The 16,997-nt window shown below is 34.7% G+C and overlaps 2 protein-coding genes across 4 annotated transcripts; one reads left to right on the plus strand and one right to left on the minus strand.

The window, feature by feature from the left end:
- Positions 1-100: 100 nt before the first annotated feature.
- On the minus strand, positions 101-5,968 carry LOC121751894 (SNF1-related protein kinase regulatory subunit beta-1-like). 3 transcript variants are annotated; one of them, XM_042146706.1, is made up of 5 exons: positions 5,661-5,968; positions 2,538-2,713; positions 2,253-2,415; positions 596-951; positions 101-476 (listed from the first exon to the last, which is right to left on the minus strand). In XM_042146706.1, exons 1-4 carry the CDS (start codon positions 5,829-5,831, stop codon positions 634-636), a joined length of 828 nt encoding a protein of 275 aa, XP_042002640.1. In that variant the 5' UTR covers positions 5,832-5,968; the 3' UTR covers positions 101-476; positions 596-633. The 3 variants fall into 3 exon arrangements, with proteins under 3 accessions (XP_042002640.1, XP_042002639.1, XP_042002641.1); XM_042146705.1 differs by having other exon boundaries at positions 101-516; XM_042146707.1 differs by having other exon boundaries at positions 101-516; positions 2,538-2,717; positions 5,661-5,936.
- Positions 5,969-10,912: 4,944 nt separating this feature from the next.
- On the plus strand, positions 10,913-13,494 carry LOC121752744 (MADS-box protein FLOWERING LOCUS C-like). Its single transcript, XM_042147840.1, has 2 exons — positions 10,913-11,172; positions 13,071-13,494. The coding sequence occupies exons 1-2, from the start codon at positions 10,913-10,915 to the stop codon at positions 13,492-13,494; spliced, it is 684 nt and encodes a 227-aa protein (XP_042003774.1).
- Positions 13,495-16,997: the final 3,503 nt, after the last annotated feature.

A 16,997-nucleotide genomic window follows, 5' to 3' on the forward strand; every position in this document is an offset into this window, starting at 1 on the left:
AGAAGAATTCCCAATATTAAAAACTACGATTATGATTTTTTTAATGAAATACACTAAAGTCGAAATTTTAAAAAGAAAAAGAAAATAGATAACAACAATGAAAATGACAAAGTAAATTTTCGAATTGAGGACAGAAAGTTTACAAACCTTAAACAATTACTACTATAACTTTTACATATTAAAATCGTCCATAGTGGATTAAAATTTTCTTTTCGGCTATCCGAAATAGCTTAAAAACTTGGTTAGTTGAAAAGTATGCAAAATATAAAATAAAGGCAATAGTTCAAACATAAGAACGTCGAAAATGAGATGTTATTCACTACTGAAAGCAGAAATTGGTGCCTATTCTTGCCGTATTAACAGTTACGCTCTGCTTGAGATGGGCTCAAGAAACAAACATCATATTCGATTGTCGTTGTCGTTGCCATTGCCATTGCCATTGCCATTGCCATTGCCATTGCCCGCTGCTTCTTCTTCTAACCAATTTTTTACAGCCAAGCAAATGCTCTTAGGTTGCTAATGTACAACAAAACAAAACAAAACAAAACATTACAAGTTGAATTACATCATCGCAGATTAAACTTGTCGAACTTACAGCACTAGTAGCTGCGTGTGATACGAAGGTTAGAGAGATCATCCTTTTAGCGGCTTGTAGAGGACGACAGTCACATATTTGGACTGGAATCGGTGAGTCAGGCCAAGGGCAACCACAGACTGGGCTGATCGTTCTTTCTCCATGAAGAGGTGGTTCAGCACAACATGCTGCGGCCTTGAAGCACTACTGTCTTTGTTGGTTTCTGAGCTAAGAACACTCGATGACAGTTGAGGTGGAACCATCAACGGATCCTTTGCAAAGTCTTCGTCTCCTGGAAAATCCTGACCGTAACTTGACTCAGGTGATAGGGGAGCCTCGAATTCTGCCACACTATCAAGGTTTTCAGGAACATAGTCCTGTAGATTCCACAAGTACTTTATTGGTTAGTAAATCTTAATAAAAAAACTCCAGTGTGTTCAAACTCCAAATTTGGTATCAACTGATATTCATCTGCACAATCAATGTAACTTCTTTTCTGGGACATCATGAAATCAAATCTATGATGTAGATTTGTTCTCAGCTTCACGCTCCAAAAATGCTAAAGATGAAAAGATAGGATACATTTGTTGAAGGCAACGGTTTGGCTATTTAGTTGAGGAAAATAATTTTCTAACTATTGGGCATCCTGCAACCTAGGTGGGGTGAAATATGCCAAAGAAGGGGGGCTGAGTTCTATACTATTTTTAGAAAGAGGGCCTAAAAGGTTGAGTACTGTGATATACTTTTGAGATGTTAAGACTATTTTTGTAAAAACAATGAAGGTTGGGTCTCTATTAGCATTTTGGCCATTCAAAAACATACATCAACAGATAAAAATGAAAACAACTAGTATATCCCTAACCAATGTAAACATCAGCTGTCTAATATCTAGATCATAAACCAATATCAATAGTCTCTATAGAAAATAAAGTGGAAATGTGTGTTACGGTGTTCAGAGGAAGAGATCTCCTGGGGATTGAGAGGAAAATTTGCTTGCATGAGTAAATCTGCAAGAAGGAGCAGGATGGGATGGTGGCAATGGAAGAAATGGTAATGAGGAATTTGAGGAAGGCAATGCCTTAGCTTGAATAGGCATGGGAACTTAGAAAGGGTGGAACCAGGTTCGTCTTGTTTTTCTTTTCTTATATTTCTATTGCATAACTCTAAATATATCTTTTATATGAGACATGACTACTTCACTCTCCTGCTATCAATTACATATTTCACTGACAAATTTTTTTTCTTCTTTTTTTTTTTTCCTGATTTGAATTTTACTCATAATCATATATTCTCAAAATTCACAATTTTTAAAAACTAAGTATTACATTGATTTTTATGCTGCTTAAAGTATATCCTTCACTCTCCTAGAAGGGAAAATAATTAAGACAGTTACTAATCTTTGTTTTTCTTTTCTTCTTTTTCTTCAGTTTATATATAATTATATACTATTACAGAGTTTCGTCCTGTTGAAATAAATATCTAAGGACTTAAAAGGTATGGAAAAATTTCACCCCCATAACTTATGAATGGAATCCATAAAACTAGAAACAAAAAATCAATTTTATAAAAACAATCCACATTTTCCTTCACACAGAAAGGGGAAAAAACTCTAAACCCTCAAGAGTCAAATACCAGGTCTTTGATTGAGATACATGCATTGGGTTAAGCATTTACTTACATTGACATCAAGAAGATTACAAACATGGCCGCTCTGATCTGTTTCAGTTGGAAGATCGGGGATATATCTCACTTCACCATCCACGATAAATCTGTAACGAAATATGCCCGATGGCAGCACCAAAAGAATAGAATGATCCTTGCCTGTTCTTTGGAGCATTTTCCTGCAGGTAGAATTTATATACAGTGTCAAAAAGAAAGAAAAATAAAAGAAAAGAAAAGCAAACAGCATAAGAGAATGAGTGCATATATTAAGTAAAAATATTGCTGGAATGAGTAGATTCACCTTGTCCTCCAGTTGTCCCATGAACCCTCCACAACCACGTTATTTCCGCCAAAACTCCAAGTTATTATAGTTGGTATACCTTGTTCAAGGGGGTGATCGAAAGCTCTTTGAGCTTCATTTTGCCTCAGTGGATTGAGTGACTGGCCATCATTTCTTTGCAAAGGAATTACAGGGGCCTGCCTAGGTATAGAAAAAATCAGATACATAACACACTATAAAATCATTAAAGATGTCTTCCTTAACAAAAAAGACACAACAGAAATTACATTTAAGGTGGTGATATAGTCTTAAATGCACTTGAGGAAACCACTGATTAATACATTTGGAAAAATAGTGCCAATATAGACAAACACCAGACAAGGGAAAATACGTACACAACCCTACTGCACTAGATCTAATAGTAGAATAAAATAATAGTAATAATAATGATAATATTAATCAATTTTTACATACATCAAAATGAAGAATAAGGAGGAGACTGACAGACTGTATATATTGTAAGGCAGACAACAGAGGACCAAGACGAGTGCAAATAGGACTCAGCACTTGAACTACTCGAGGATTAGCACAATTTTGAAGCTTTTTCAAATTTCTTTCTCATAAGCATTGTATCCAAGTTAATAATATCGTTAGAAACAAACCTAGCTTGTGCTATACATCAAATTCACCTTCTTCTAACCACTAAAGTCTACACAAGCTTAGGGTCCTATGATCCTATCCCATATTGTCAATCAGATTCATGTCTACTTCCTCAAGTAAATTCTTAAATCATTTTCCAGCTTTGGAGATCTAAATGGAAAAATGTTAAAACAAATGTACCAACAAGGTACAAAGCCCTGTCAAAATCTGAATAATGGATCTAAAATTAAGAGATACAAAATTCTGAATGACCAATAAATGGTTCTGGCTTACTATTACTAGGTGTATTCCTTCTCAAGTTTACAATTTTGTTCCCCATATGTAGAGCTCCTATATTAATCCCTAATTCCAATTGAAGACACTATTTACCAATAATCGTACCAAAAACAAAGAAAAGATTCCTGTCTTTCAATGGTGATATTAAAATGAGTTTAATGAAAAAACATGACCAAAATTTGCACTGTGTCCCTATTTTCCTAGCATAGATATTGATTATTAAAAGAAATTCCTGAGACGTCACTGTATTATACAAAATGACAGTGATCATTTGTTTACAACAGTAATACAACTTAGGTCAGTCCCATAGGACCATTTATATATAACGGACTTTAGAATAATTCCCCTCTTCTGATGCTTTATGACCCATAAACTTAACTGCCTTCATTCCCTCTCTAGTTCAACCAGAATAACACTGAAGACTCATGTAGACATTTAAACTTGAACCATCTAATAACTGATATACATAAGTGAACTAGATAATAGATAATATAAATAACAAAGATAAATATGAACTTATACATATTGATACTGATTATTGTGCATTCATAGACAAAATAAATTTGTGCATTAATTAGTCATAAATCATAATTACATTACATAATGTTATATTATGTAATTTACATTCTACATCTGGTAGCATGCATTCATATATTTGTGCATATCAAATTTTAAAACATTCTCTGTGCATCAAATTGAATAGACAAAACAAAATATAAATTCATAAAGACTTTGCACAACAGTTCAGTTAAGTACTCGTTGTCACCGATCAGATTTGAAATCTCCATATCCCATTTTCTTCTTTTCATTCTTACTTTATTGGAGAATAAGACTATCCTGAAACTTTATACTTTATGATTTATTATTCTCGATGAGCCGCAAATCAAACAGCTTACTATCTCAAATACAGAACTAATCAATAAAGTGAGATATTATCTGGGAATCAGGATACAGAAGATATTATAACAGGTGTCACAGATGATTAGATACAAGGAATCACATCCTTCCTATTACTTTACACTTCCACCTTTTCCTTGTGCACTAAACCGCCATATGATAACTTAGAGAAAAAGCCTAATGGTACTGATTCAGAAAAGTGAAATATTTGTAGGAATATCTGTGGCTCAAGTTCAACACAAACCTAATGGTACCAAATGCCACAGGTCAGGGATTATGAATAAGAATGCTTATGAAAGGACTTCAATCTTTTTTCCAAAACCAATAGCAGTGGACTTGAAGAATAATAATATGATGTCACATCAGATAAGAGACTGCATAAGTTCAACCGAAACTAATCATATGCATTTATTCAGGACCAATCATTCCAAGGCTGTATATTTGTTCAACACTTGTCAACAACCGACTCCAATGAACCACAAGAAATTAAAAGGACAAGAGGTGCTAGATTTACTCCAAGACCACAACCATGTATGATGACAATAAAACACGTCCCATGCCTAGATTTATTTCTTATTCCCACATTATTTAGAATAAGTAAAACAACATAAAATTAGTAAAAAGGGATCACCACATCGCCTATATATGTCCACATTGCAGGGATCCAGAGAAATGCATGCTCTCCCAGCGAAACAAGGTGTCATTAAGGGAATTAGGGATTGCACACAGTGCACTTTTACCCTAGCAACCTACACTCTTACACATGGAAACAATTGAAAAGAAAATCAAAACAAATGTTAAGTGGCTGATCATGAGATCTCTATAGGAAATTATCTTAGCATCCACTCAACGATTGGCTTGCCTAGCTACATATGTTCAGGAAGAGCTTTTGCATTCGGATCATATGTGAGCCTCGGTTCTCGAAAAGGATAATATAGTTCACATCAATTTCAACATCCGACAGTGGCAATAATCGATAAAAATAGTCTTTGATCTAAACTTGAATTACAAAGCTAGATATACGCTATTGATATTAGCATTTCACTTGCCACAATAAGTAAATGCAGTGTTGACCTGGCTCTAATGATTTCCAAGAGCACAATAGCAATTTGAAAAACAGATCTCCGCAAGCAACAAATCAATAAGCATAGATTACTAACAGCCGTGCAACATTCTTCAGCATTAGCCAAATAAAGCTTACTAAAGCTGTACAAAATTTTCCAGAAAAATCCAGCTGCAGTTGGATAAATAGCTGAGATCGACACAGAGGCACGAATAAATAACATCTAGAAAGGGAATGGGAGACCTAACCTGCGACGAAAACAAGAGAGGAGCGCGAGACTGATGGGGATCATGCGGCGGAGAGCTCACCATTAGATCAGAGGAAGCCACGCGGATTGTCGGCGCGTGGTTCGAACCATCGGAGACTTCGTCGCCGCCGCCATTTTCACAGCCTTCTTCTTTTCCATTCGCATTTCCCATGCGAGTAACGCAAGTGCATGTAGGTCAATGCGTATTCTGCAGGTGCGGGGAGAGAGAGCACGGCTGGCGGTGAGGGTTTTAGAGGGATCAAAAGGGCGGTGTTGTGGATGATGAGGAGGAGGAGGAGGAGGGATAAAACTGGAAATATAAGCAATGTCAACTCAGCAGGAAATTGAGAGGATAGATCTGAGTACGTGGATTAATCCTGGTCGTCAACTTTGGATAAGAACTATTGTCGCTGTGAAATCCCCGTCGTTCAATTTCTGATCGACGAGTTCGATTGACTCACTTGCGTGTCTCTGATGTGTCACTTTAGAGAGAGATAAATTATAACAGCATCTCCAATAGCCAGTGGACAAGCAATAATGCAGCCATAGTTCAGTCACAAACTCTTCTGCCACATCATCAGCTCTAAAATCCTCCTGGCACATCATCAGAACAAGCAACTAGACAAGCAATAGCCAAGCCATAGGCTAACCACATCATCAGCACTAAAAACAAATAATTAACAATCACACAAAATACGGAATTCAACTTACGACACAGACACGAGAAAATGCAATAGTTTCATTTAAATTAAAAAGGTACATTAAAAAAAATTACATAATTAAAAAAAACCCTAACGTCGTGCAATCCTCCGCGCCCACAGCTATTCAATTAAATCCTTTTGGAGTCGAATATGAGCTTCCACTTGGCGCATGTCGGCATGTGCTTGGAGGCGGCCGGCGTCATCTTGAGGTACCCGACTTCGTACGTTTGGGGTGGCCACGTCATCTTGAGGTACCCCACTTCGTACGTTCGGGGTGGCCACGTCGTGGCTTGGACCGGCTTCGTTATCGTCGTTGGCCCAACTAGTCAGTTGTCCACCTTCATCTTCGACAATAATGTTGTGCATGATAATACAGGCGTACATTATATCAACAATGCAATCGACATGCCACAAAAATCCGCTCGCCGGTCGGGAGGCTGCAATAGAGGCGAGCGGATCAGCGAGCGCCCGGGAATCGACGTGCATTCGCTGAAATTCTCGCCGATTTGGCGCTCGCCGGCTGTAATAGTTTGGCGAGTGGACCGGCGAGCGCCTAAAATCGGCGAGCCGGTCGCTCGCCTATTATTGGAGATGGTCTTAGTGCTTTTTTTCCTTTGCGTTTTTGGTCCCATGTTTAAACGAGGCACCACCCTAAGCTCAATTAGGTGTGTGGGAAACATCAAAAAAGGTATTGAACAGTCTTGTGGGAACATTTGTCCTATGTACTTTGGTATTTTGATAGCTGCCAAGCTTGTCTGCAAGCTAGATAGCATCCGAGACTTATATCGTCCTATTTTTAATCAAGTTGTAATTTTTCAATCCTAATCTTTTAATTTAAACGGGCTAATCGGGTCAAACTCTTCGTGTTCGGATTGAACTGACATCCCTACGTATAAGTACAATGACTAATCATTAAAAGTTACACCATACTAAGAATAATGAATGTTCCGAATATTTTATTTGTCGTGTAAAGACTTAACCGATGTTGATAAATATTTTTTAGTTCCTCACCATCACCAAACCGCCAAAATAAGTAACCGTCAAAATCTAACCCCTTCTCGGCTTCGTTCGATTTTGAAGTGATTACGTTTATTTATTTGATTAAATGATGAAGTGAAGTGTACATATTAAGACAAATGTAGAAAAGTATATTAACTAATATATCTGAGGTATTCCATCCATCCGACTAACAAAGCTGGGTTAAAAGCTTAACTAATCTCGTTGTTATATTGGGATTAAAATTTTGAGATAGTCACTTAATAATAATTTGCTGCTAGTCTGCATATCTCGAGGTTCAATATATTTCAAAATCAAAATAAGAGAACATATATATAATCATTACAAAATATATTGTAAATTACTTAATCGTCCCAATCAAGTTTATGTAATGATTATATATATGTTCTCTTATTTCGATTTTGAAATATATTGAACTTAGAGATATGCAGACTAGAGTGAACTTAAAAATACCAAAAATTTTACTATGTTCAAAGTTAAGTCATTATATGAAATAAATAAAAATTTGATATATTCCGCACACCCACAATTATAATGGGGAGTGAAGGCGCCTACACTTATTTGTCAAAAATCATCTTTCCCTCGATTAGATTATATTAATATAACGATGGAATTAGAGTTATGATCAATGTCGAATCCTTCTTAAAGACCGAACTAAAGACCAAATTAGGGTCATCTATTTTCTTAATCGTGTGGTTAGGATTAATTTACAATTAATTTAATATTTTATTCAAAAAATATATTTCTTTAAATTTTACTCCCTCCGTCCCCGATTAATTGTCACTCTTTGACCGAGCACAAATTTTAAGAAATGTAAAGAAAAGTTGGTTGAAAAAGTTAGTGGAATGTGAGACCTACTTTTTTATATTGGTTTTATAATAAAATGTGAGTGAAGTGAGTTAGTGGAATGTCAGACCTACTTACCATTTATGGTAAAAATGAAGTGTGACAATTATTGAGGGACGAACCAAAATGGAAAAGAGTGACAATTAATCGGGGACGGAGGGAGTAAATTTTATATATTTGTTTTTATTTAATTTTTTTTATTCAATAAAAACTTGATGGAGTAAATAATGAACTATATTCACTAAATAATGAACTAAATGAACACATGTTATGAAGTAAATTTTTGCATTCATTACCTACCGAATTTACTTCAACTGAAAGATAATTATGTCATAACACATTATGAAGTAATAAACTCATGGAATGAAGTAATAGCATGACTGAATGAAGTAATAAACTAACGGAATGAAGTAATAGCATGACTCAATGAAGTAATAAGTTCATTACTACTGCTTGACTTTTAACACAGTTAACATTGTATTTCATAAAATGTCATATTTACCTCATTACTAACGTTCATTTGGTTCATTATTTACTGATATAATTCATTACTACCGCTTAACGTTTAACACAAAAATTTGTTGTATCATTAATGTATTTCAATAACATGTCAAAATTACTTCATAACATACGTTCTTTTAGTTCATTATTTAGTGAATATAGTTCATTATTTACTCCGGCAAGTTTTTATTGAATAATTTTTTTAAAAAAATATAATTTTTTTTAAAAAAATAAAATAAAAAAGTTTTTATTAAATAAAATATTAAATTAATTGTAAATTAATCCTAACCACAAGATTAAAAAAAATGGAGGGCCCTAATTTGGTCTCTAGTTTGATCTTTAATACTAGATTTGTGAATAATGAGAATCGATGGAATTATATGTTTCTTTATTTTAATTTTGATTTAATTATTCATTTATTCAGAGTAGATAAATAGTGTAAGATATACCAAATCTCACTTTAAAAAATTGTAAAAAAGCACCAGATTTGTCCATTCGGAAAAGGAGAAAGAAATGTGGTTCTTTATTCTTTTCGTTACACTTTTTGAAATTAAGAGAAATGTGTGAACTTAAAATACAACAAATTAACAATACACTTCAAAAAGAACCAAAAGAGGACCGGCCTATTTTTAAAGGGGAAAGGAAGACCATAAATTAATTTGTAGATAAAATACAAAGAGGAGAAGCAATTAATGAGTAACAATATGATATGTATAGTAATGATAATAAGAGAATGCTTTATTTCTTCACATCTCACTTAGAATTAAGTTAGCTGGATTTTGACGCAATATACTCAGATTCACAAGTTCTCACTAATCTGCATTTAAAATAGGGAAAAACATAAATATCGTCCCAAAATTTTAGGGCTTGTAACGCTAGATTGGTCAAAAATCCAACCTGTTAATTATATCAAGTTTTGACCCTATATGTTTCATTTAATATGGAAATTGTAATATATATATATATATATAGGGATGTATATGAGAGTGATTAAAGTATAACTAATTTTAAGTGTATAACTAGAGAATAAATCTTAGGCACAAATCTTAATACTCCAAATTAATCATATGACTTAGCTATTTTTATATATTTTAAATAAAAAGTAATTAACAAGGGCATTTTTGGAAACTAAATTGCCAAATCCAGTCTCAGTCCCAAACAGATTGAAAGCAGGTTCTTCGTCGTCGTTTTTAGAAGCCTCCATGATTATACGAGCAAATCATTTCTGATTGGATAATTTACTGGAAGAGAAGGTGGAAATGGTTGGTGAGATAAGAGGAGGAGGAGGAGGGAGGAGAGAGAAAGGCATAGAGGCGGCGGCGGTAGAGAGCAGGAGAGGTGTGGCGAGTGGTGCAGGAAGTTAGGAATTTAACGACTGTATGCTATGTTAAATTAGGGCCTATTACATCACAATTGTGAATTGTTAGCTCTTAATTAATGCCTAATGCCGCCGATTTTGAAAACGAATTTTGAAAGCGGCGGTCTTATGGAAAAAGCTCATGGCCATGGAGACACGTGGATGTGTACGGAGAGTGACACGAAAAAGCTTATGGAAATCCTATAATATTTTTACTTCACAATAGTTTCCTCTCGGACCCTTCAACATATTTTTCCTAAAAATATCCGCACAACAAGTTCAATATTTTTAGGATTGTTAACAAAACACATCACAATTAACATGATTTTACTTCACTGTTGTTTACAAAACACATCACTCTTAACATGATTTTACTTCACTGTTGTTTACAAAACACATCACTCTTAGCATGATTTCACTTCACTCTTGTTTACAAAACACATCACTCTTAGCATGATTTTACTTCACTCTTGTTTACAAAATACATCACTATTAGCATGATTTTACTTCACTCTTGTTTACAAAACACATCACTATTAGCATGATTTTACTTCACTCTTGTTTACAAAACACATCACTCTTAGCATGATTTTACTTCACTCTTTTTTACAAAACACATCACTCTGTTGTTAACAAAACACATCAATTTCAAGTTCAAAATTATGACACATCAATTGCCTGCTCATTCCAATCGAATAACAAAAAATGAAATCCATAAAAAATGTGCATTCAAATGAATAATCCGTCAAAAAATTGACGCTCAATAAATATAGATGGTATGTTTAGTTTTAATCACAACGCAACAGCATTACAATTATTTTGATCACAGCAATGGAGAATTCCAACGGCACAAAAACTCCGGGGAGAAGGAAAATCCCAATGAGGAAAATCGAGAATAAATCAAGCCTGCAAGTCGCCTTCACCAAGCGCCGCGGCAGGCTCTTCCGCAAAGCCACCGAACTCTCCATCCTCTGCGGTGCGGAAGTCGCGATTCTGGTGCAGTCCCCGGCGCAGAAGCTCTACGCTTTCGGCCACCCTGCTCTGATCGACCGCATCGATCCGATCTCCCGCCGCCGCTGCGACGACGGCAGGTACAAGGCAGCGATGAAGATGGAGAAGAGGAGATGAATTCAATTTGCCGACGTAACATATTTTTGGCTATGCAATGACCATTATACCCCCGCCTGGTTATTATGGAGTGAATTTGTGATTGAGGTAACTAATTTCTCCTTAAATTTAAAAATTACATGTATTAATAATAGCCATTGATTTTCTTGATTTTGTGGCTGTGATTTGTTCTCTAGTTATAGGTTTAAGAGGCTCTTGCCCTAGATAACTACATATATATATATATAGGGTTGTTTTATATACTAAACTAGTTTTAAACGCTAAACACCAAACACGTCATTATAAAATAACGTGAAGTTCATTACAACTTTATTTGTAGTTCATTATAGGGAATTATGAGATTTAAAAACAATGACATCATCATGCATAATTTAGAAATCTGAAGTTCATTATAAGTTTGTTATTAGTTCATTATGATGAACTCCGGATTATCATATAATGATGTTGTTCGTCGTTTAAGGTTTAAGAGTGGTTTGGTATTGATCACAATCATATATATATATATATATAGTAGTGATCTAGGGCAAGAGCCCCTTAAACCTATAACTAGAGAACAAATAACAGCCACAAAATCAAGAAAATCAATGGCTATTATTAATACATGTAATTTTCGAATTTAAGGAGAAATTAGTTCCCTCAATCACAAATTTACTTCACAATAACAAGGCGGGGGTATAATGGTCATTGCACATCCAAAATTAGGTTACGTCATTGGCAAATTCAATTCATTTGAAAAAGAAACCGCGTTCTTCTCCTCTTCCTTCTTCTGCAATATTAAACCGCGATTCAACCTCGCGTCGCCTTCGCTGTAGCCGTCGCCATCGCCGTAGCCGTCGCCGTCGCCATAGCCGTCGCTATCCAGTCGTCAACATCTAGTCCTTCGTCGAACAACATCAACTCAAACAGCTCCTGATTTCTTCAACCAAACCTTCCACTCAACAAGCTGGGAGCTTCTGCAACTCATTTTTGTGGGCATCGCCGTTTCGTACGGACTGTTAAGCAAGAATAACGATATTGAGCCTCACAAAGACAACTACAAGATTGACGAAAATTACATGTATTAATAATAGCCATTGATTTTCTTGATTTTGTGGATGTGATTTGTTCTCTAGCTATAGGTTTAAGAGGCTCTTGCCCTAGATCACTACATATATATATATATATATATATATAGGGTTGTTTTATATACTAAACTAGTTTTAAACGCTAAACACCAAACACGTCATTATAAAATAATGCGGAGTTCATTACAACTTTATTTGTAGTTCATTATAGGGAATTATGAGATTTAAAAACAATGACATCATCATGCATAATTTAGAAATCTGAAGTTCATTATAATGAACTCCGGATTATCATATAATGATGTTGTTCGTCGTTTAAGGTTTAAGAGTGGTTTGGTATTGATCACAATCCTATATATATATAGTAGTGATCTAGGGCAAGAGCCCCTTAAACCTATAACTAGAGAACAAATCACAGCCACAAAATCAAGAAAATCAATGGCTATTATTAATACATGTAATTTTCGAATTTAAGGAGAAATTAGTTCCCTCAATCACAAATTTACTTCACAATAACAAGGCGGGGGTATAATGGTCATTGCACATCCAAAATTAGGTTACGTCATTGGCAAATTCAATTCATTTGAAAAAGAAACCGCGTTCTTCTCCTCTTCCTTCTTCTGCAATATTAAACCGCGATTCAACCTCGCGTCGCCTTCGCTGTAGCCGTCGCCATCGCCGTAGCCGTCGCCGTCGCCATAGCCGTCGCTATCCAGTCGTCAACATCTAGTCCTTCGTCGAACAACATCAACTCAAACAGCTCCTGATTTCTTCAACCAAACCTTCCACTCAACAAGCTGGGAGCTTCTGCAACTCATTTTTGTGGGCATCGCCGTTTCGTACGGACTGTTAAGCAAGAATAACGATATTGAGCCTCACAAAGACAACTACAAGATTGATAATGCACAACTATATTTGTCCAAGCTGCTGCAAGTTTCATCTGTTTTCGATGATGAATCCGAATCCGAATCCGTGATCGAGGAGAACAAGTTTGAAGCATTAAACTCTCAGTATCATAGAGACGAGACAGTAGTTGTAGTTGAGGAGCAAAACGACGCCGTTTCACAGAGCAGCCGGAAGCCTCTCCTTCTTCCCGTTAGAAGCTTGAACCACCCCCTTCCCAACCCTAATTCCAGAGCTGGAGAGGCGGAGGAGGAGAAGGAGGTGCTCCGATCGCCTATTCCATGGCGATCGAGGCCGGGAAGGAGCGGTGATGGCTAAATCACCTCTCCTTCATTGAGTTTGAAGAGGAGTGATCAGTCTACGAAGTATTTTTTGCTATAGTGATGTATTTTGTTAACATCAATGAAGTAAAAACATGGTTATAGTGATGTGTTCCAGGGTTAGAGTGATGTTTCTTTGATTTTTTGCTATAGTGATGTCTTTTGTTAACATAAGTGAAGTAAAACCATGGTTATAGTGATGTATTTTGTTAACATTAGTGAAGTAAAAACATGGGGTTATAGTGATGTATTTTGTTAACATCAGTGAAGTAAAAACATGGTTATGGTGATGCGTTCCAGGGTTAGAGTGATGTTTCTTTGATTTTTTGCTATAGTGATGTATTTTGTTAACATCAGTGAAGTAAAAACATGCTTATAGTGATGTGTTCTGAGTGATGTTTCTATGATATTTTGCTATAGTGATGTATTTTGTTAACATCAGTGAAGTAAAAACATGGTTATAGTGATGTGTTCCAGGGTTAGAGTGATATTTCTTTGATTTTTTGCTATAGTGATGTATTTTGTTAACATCAGTGAAGTAAAAACATGGTTATAATGATGTATTTTGTTAACATCAATGAAGTAAAAACATGGTTATAGTGATGTGTTTCAGAGTTAGAGTGATGTTTCTATGATATTTTGCTATAGTGATGTATTTTGTTAACATCAGTGAAGTAAAAACATGGTTATAGTGATGTGTTCCAGGGTTAGAGTGATGTTTCTTTGATTTTTTGTTATAGTGATGTATTTTGTTAACATTAGTGAAGTAAAAACATGGTTAGAGTGATGTGTTGCAGGGTTAGAGTGATGTTTCTTTGATTTTTTGCTATAGTAATGTATTTTGTTAACATCAGTGAAGTAAAAATATGGTTATAGTGATGTGTTCCAGGGTTAGAGTGATATTTCTTTGAGTTTTTGCTATAGTGATGTATTTTGTTAACATCAGTGAAGTAAAAACATGATTATAGTGATGTGTTCCAGGGTTATAACACAAACAATTACATATATCAATCAAGTTCAGGTCACAAACTCAAATGCACTCAAAAATTAAAATGACTAACGACAGCACAAAATCTGAAGAACTAGACTTAGCTCCTGGGTTTAAATATCCTTCACTTTCCAAATTTAATTAAACCCTAGAATTCATAGCATTAAACATACTTTCTTCAACGAGGATTTCACTCCTTATCACCATCAAATCCATATCAGAAATCGTGATCTATAAAAATTAAGACAATGAGACCCAAAGCGATCGGCCATGAAATAAAAAAATAAGATAAAACCAAATCAATCTATCAATCAATTAAAACGATAACCACCAGATCTGCGTTTCCGGAGTAGCAATCATTCAATTTTCCATTCGATTACATAGCAAATGTAGACACAGCTGAGCATCAAACCCTATAAAAAAATCTAATAAAATAAAATCACTCTATATTGAATGGCTTCAAATCGCTTCTCCGCCACCACCGATTTGCCTCTCGCCGCGAATTCCGGGGAACGATCGGTGCAATTTCCATGACGCATCGATCCAAATTATGCTAAAGTCAATCCGTGTGCTATGCATCATTTCTGCTGCATCACATCGATGAGCATCCACACCAACTCCGACTTGCCGCGCCTCCTCCCCCTCTCCCGCCGTCGGGCGATCCGGTCATCGGCAGGAGCCTGAGCGCGGTGGTGTCTAGGGCTCTCTCGTCGCGCGATTCGCTTCTGGATCATGGCTTCTCGTTCAGTAGCAAAATATGGAACAATGTATTTCCCAAAATACCCCATGCTATTTTTATTAATAAAAAATAATACTTAGTTTAGTCATTTGATTAAGATAATGAGTGGCTGAGATTTGTTCTCCAGTTATACACTTAACATTAGTTATACTTTGATCATCTCCCTATTATATATATATATATATATATATATTACACTCTAATATCTTATTAATTTCTTTAAAAAACAATGTCCCATTTTAAAGAATTATACGTGGCATATACATAAATAATACTCCATCTTATAAACCTTACGTGAGCATTATAGTTAGTAGCATCATTCTGGTTTACACCTAATTAGCATTATTTGTTTTCTTTTATTTTAATTTTAATACATAAACATTATTTCTAATGCAATTATTTTTTATAAATTGAATAAAAACAAAAGCTCAATTTGTATGTTTCTCTATACTTTCAAATAAGTCAATAAAGGAATAAATTGAGCTTTGGTTTTATGTAATTTTTAAATTAATGATGTCAATAACAAATTTTAAGGTACTTAAATACAAACTAAACATATAAAATAAAGCAAATATGATTAATTTGAACTAAACCAGAGGAATGTTCATAGTTGACGTTCACATAAGTTATTTACTAGTATTTTCTCTCTAAGGAATCATATGGTATCATTTATTTCTCTATTATTTTATTTGATTGAATGTGAGGATAATTTGATGGAAGGTTAATTCGTTTAATTTAACTTGAAATTTTGACGAGTTTATAGAATAGCGATGGTGAAGGTTGTCGTGGTTTCCGGCCGGGCGGAGCTAGGAAATAGCCTCAATGGGCAAAATATATGTAGAGAAAATTTTAGAGATAATTTCAGAAGGGATGAATAAATAGTGTAGAGAATTTGAGAAGGGGCATGAATAAATAGGGTAGTACTATATATTTATAGTATTGAAAGCATCCACATGATTATATTATATACAAAACTAGTTTTAAACGCTAAACACCAAACACATTATTATAAAATAACGCAAAGTTAATAACAACTTTATTTGAAGTTCATTAAAGAGAATTCAAAGATTTAAAAACAATGAAGTCATCTAGCATAATTTAAATATATGAAGTTCATTATATGTTTGTTATTCGTTCATTATAATGAATTTCATGTTGTCTTATAATGATGTTGTTCGACGTTTAAGATATCAAACTGATTTGGTATTGATCACAGTCCAACACATATATTTATATATATGTGTAAAATTTAGGAGCTATGCCCATCTCCTACTATATTGAGCTCTATCCTTGCGGAGCAGAGAAGAGGATGATATTCACAAATATATATATATAAATATATAGAGTTGTGATCATATGATAAATATATAGAGTTGTGATCATATGATAACCCCTAAATCACGTAATAACACTATAACCAAATCTGAACCACACATATTTTCTAATCTTGTGGCTGAGATTCAAACTTAGATTTACTTCATAAAAAAAAGCACGGGGTAAATATGTCATTTCCCTCATTTAATTTCTGAATTTCGCCAAATATCACGTAAAATGATAAAATGATATATGTTAGGTTTATTGCATATAATGATAGTTTTGCCGGATAGAATGATACTCTGAGATGATAAAATGATAATATGTCATTTCCCTCATTTAATTTCTGGATTTCGCCAAATATCACGTAAAATGATAAAATGATATATGTTAGGTTTATTGCATAGAACGATAGTTTTGCCGGATAAAATGATACTCTGAGTTGATAAAATGATACTTT

The sequence above is a fragment of the Salvia splendens genome, chromosome 10 (genome assembly GCF_004379255.2).
Source record: "Salvia splendens isolate huo1 chromosome 10, SspV2, whole genome shotgun sequence".
Lineage (NCBI taxonomy): Eukaryota > Viridiplantae > Streptophyta > Magnoliopsida > Lamiales > Lamiaceae > Salvia > Salvia splendens.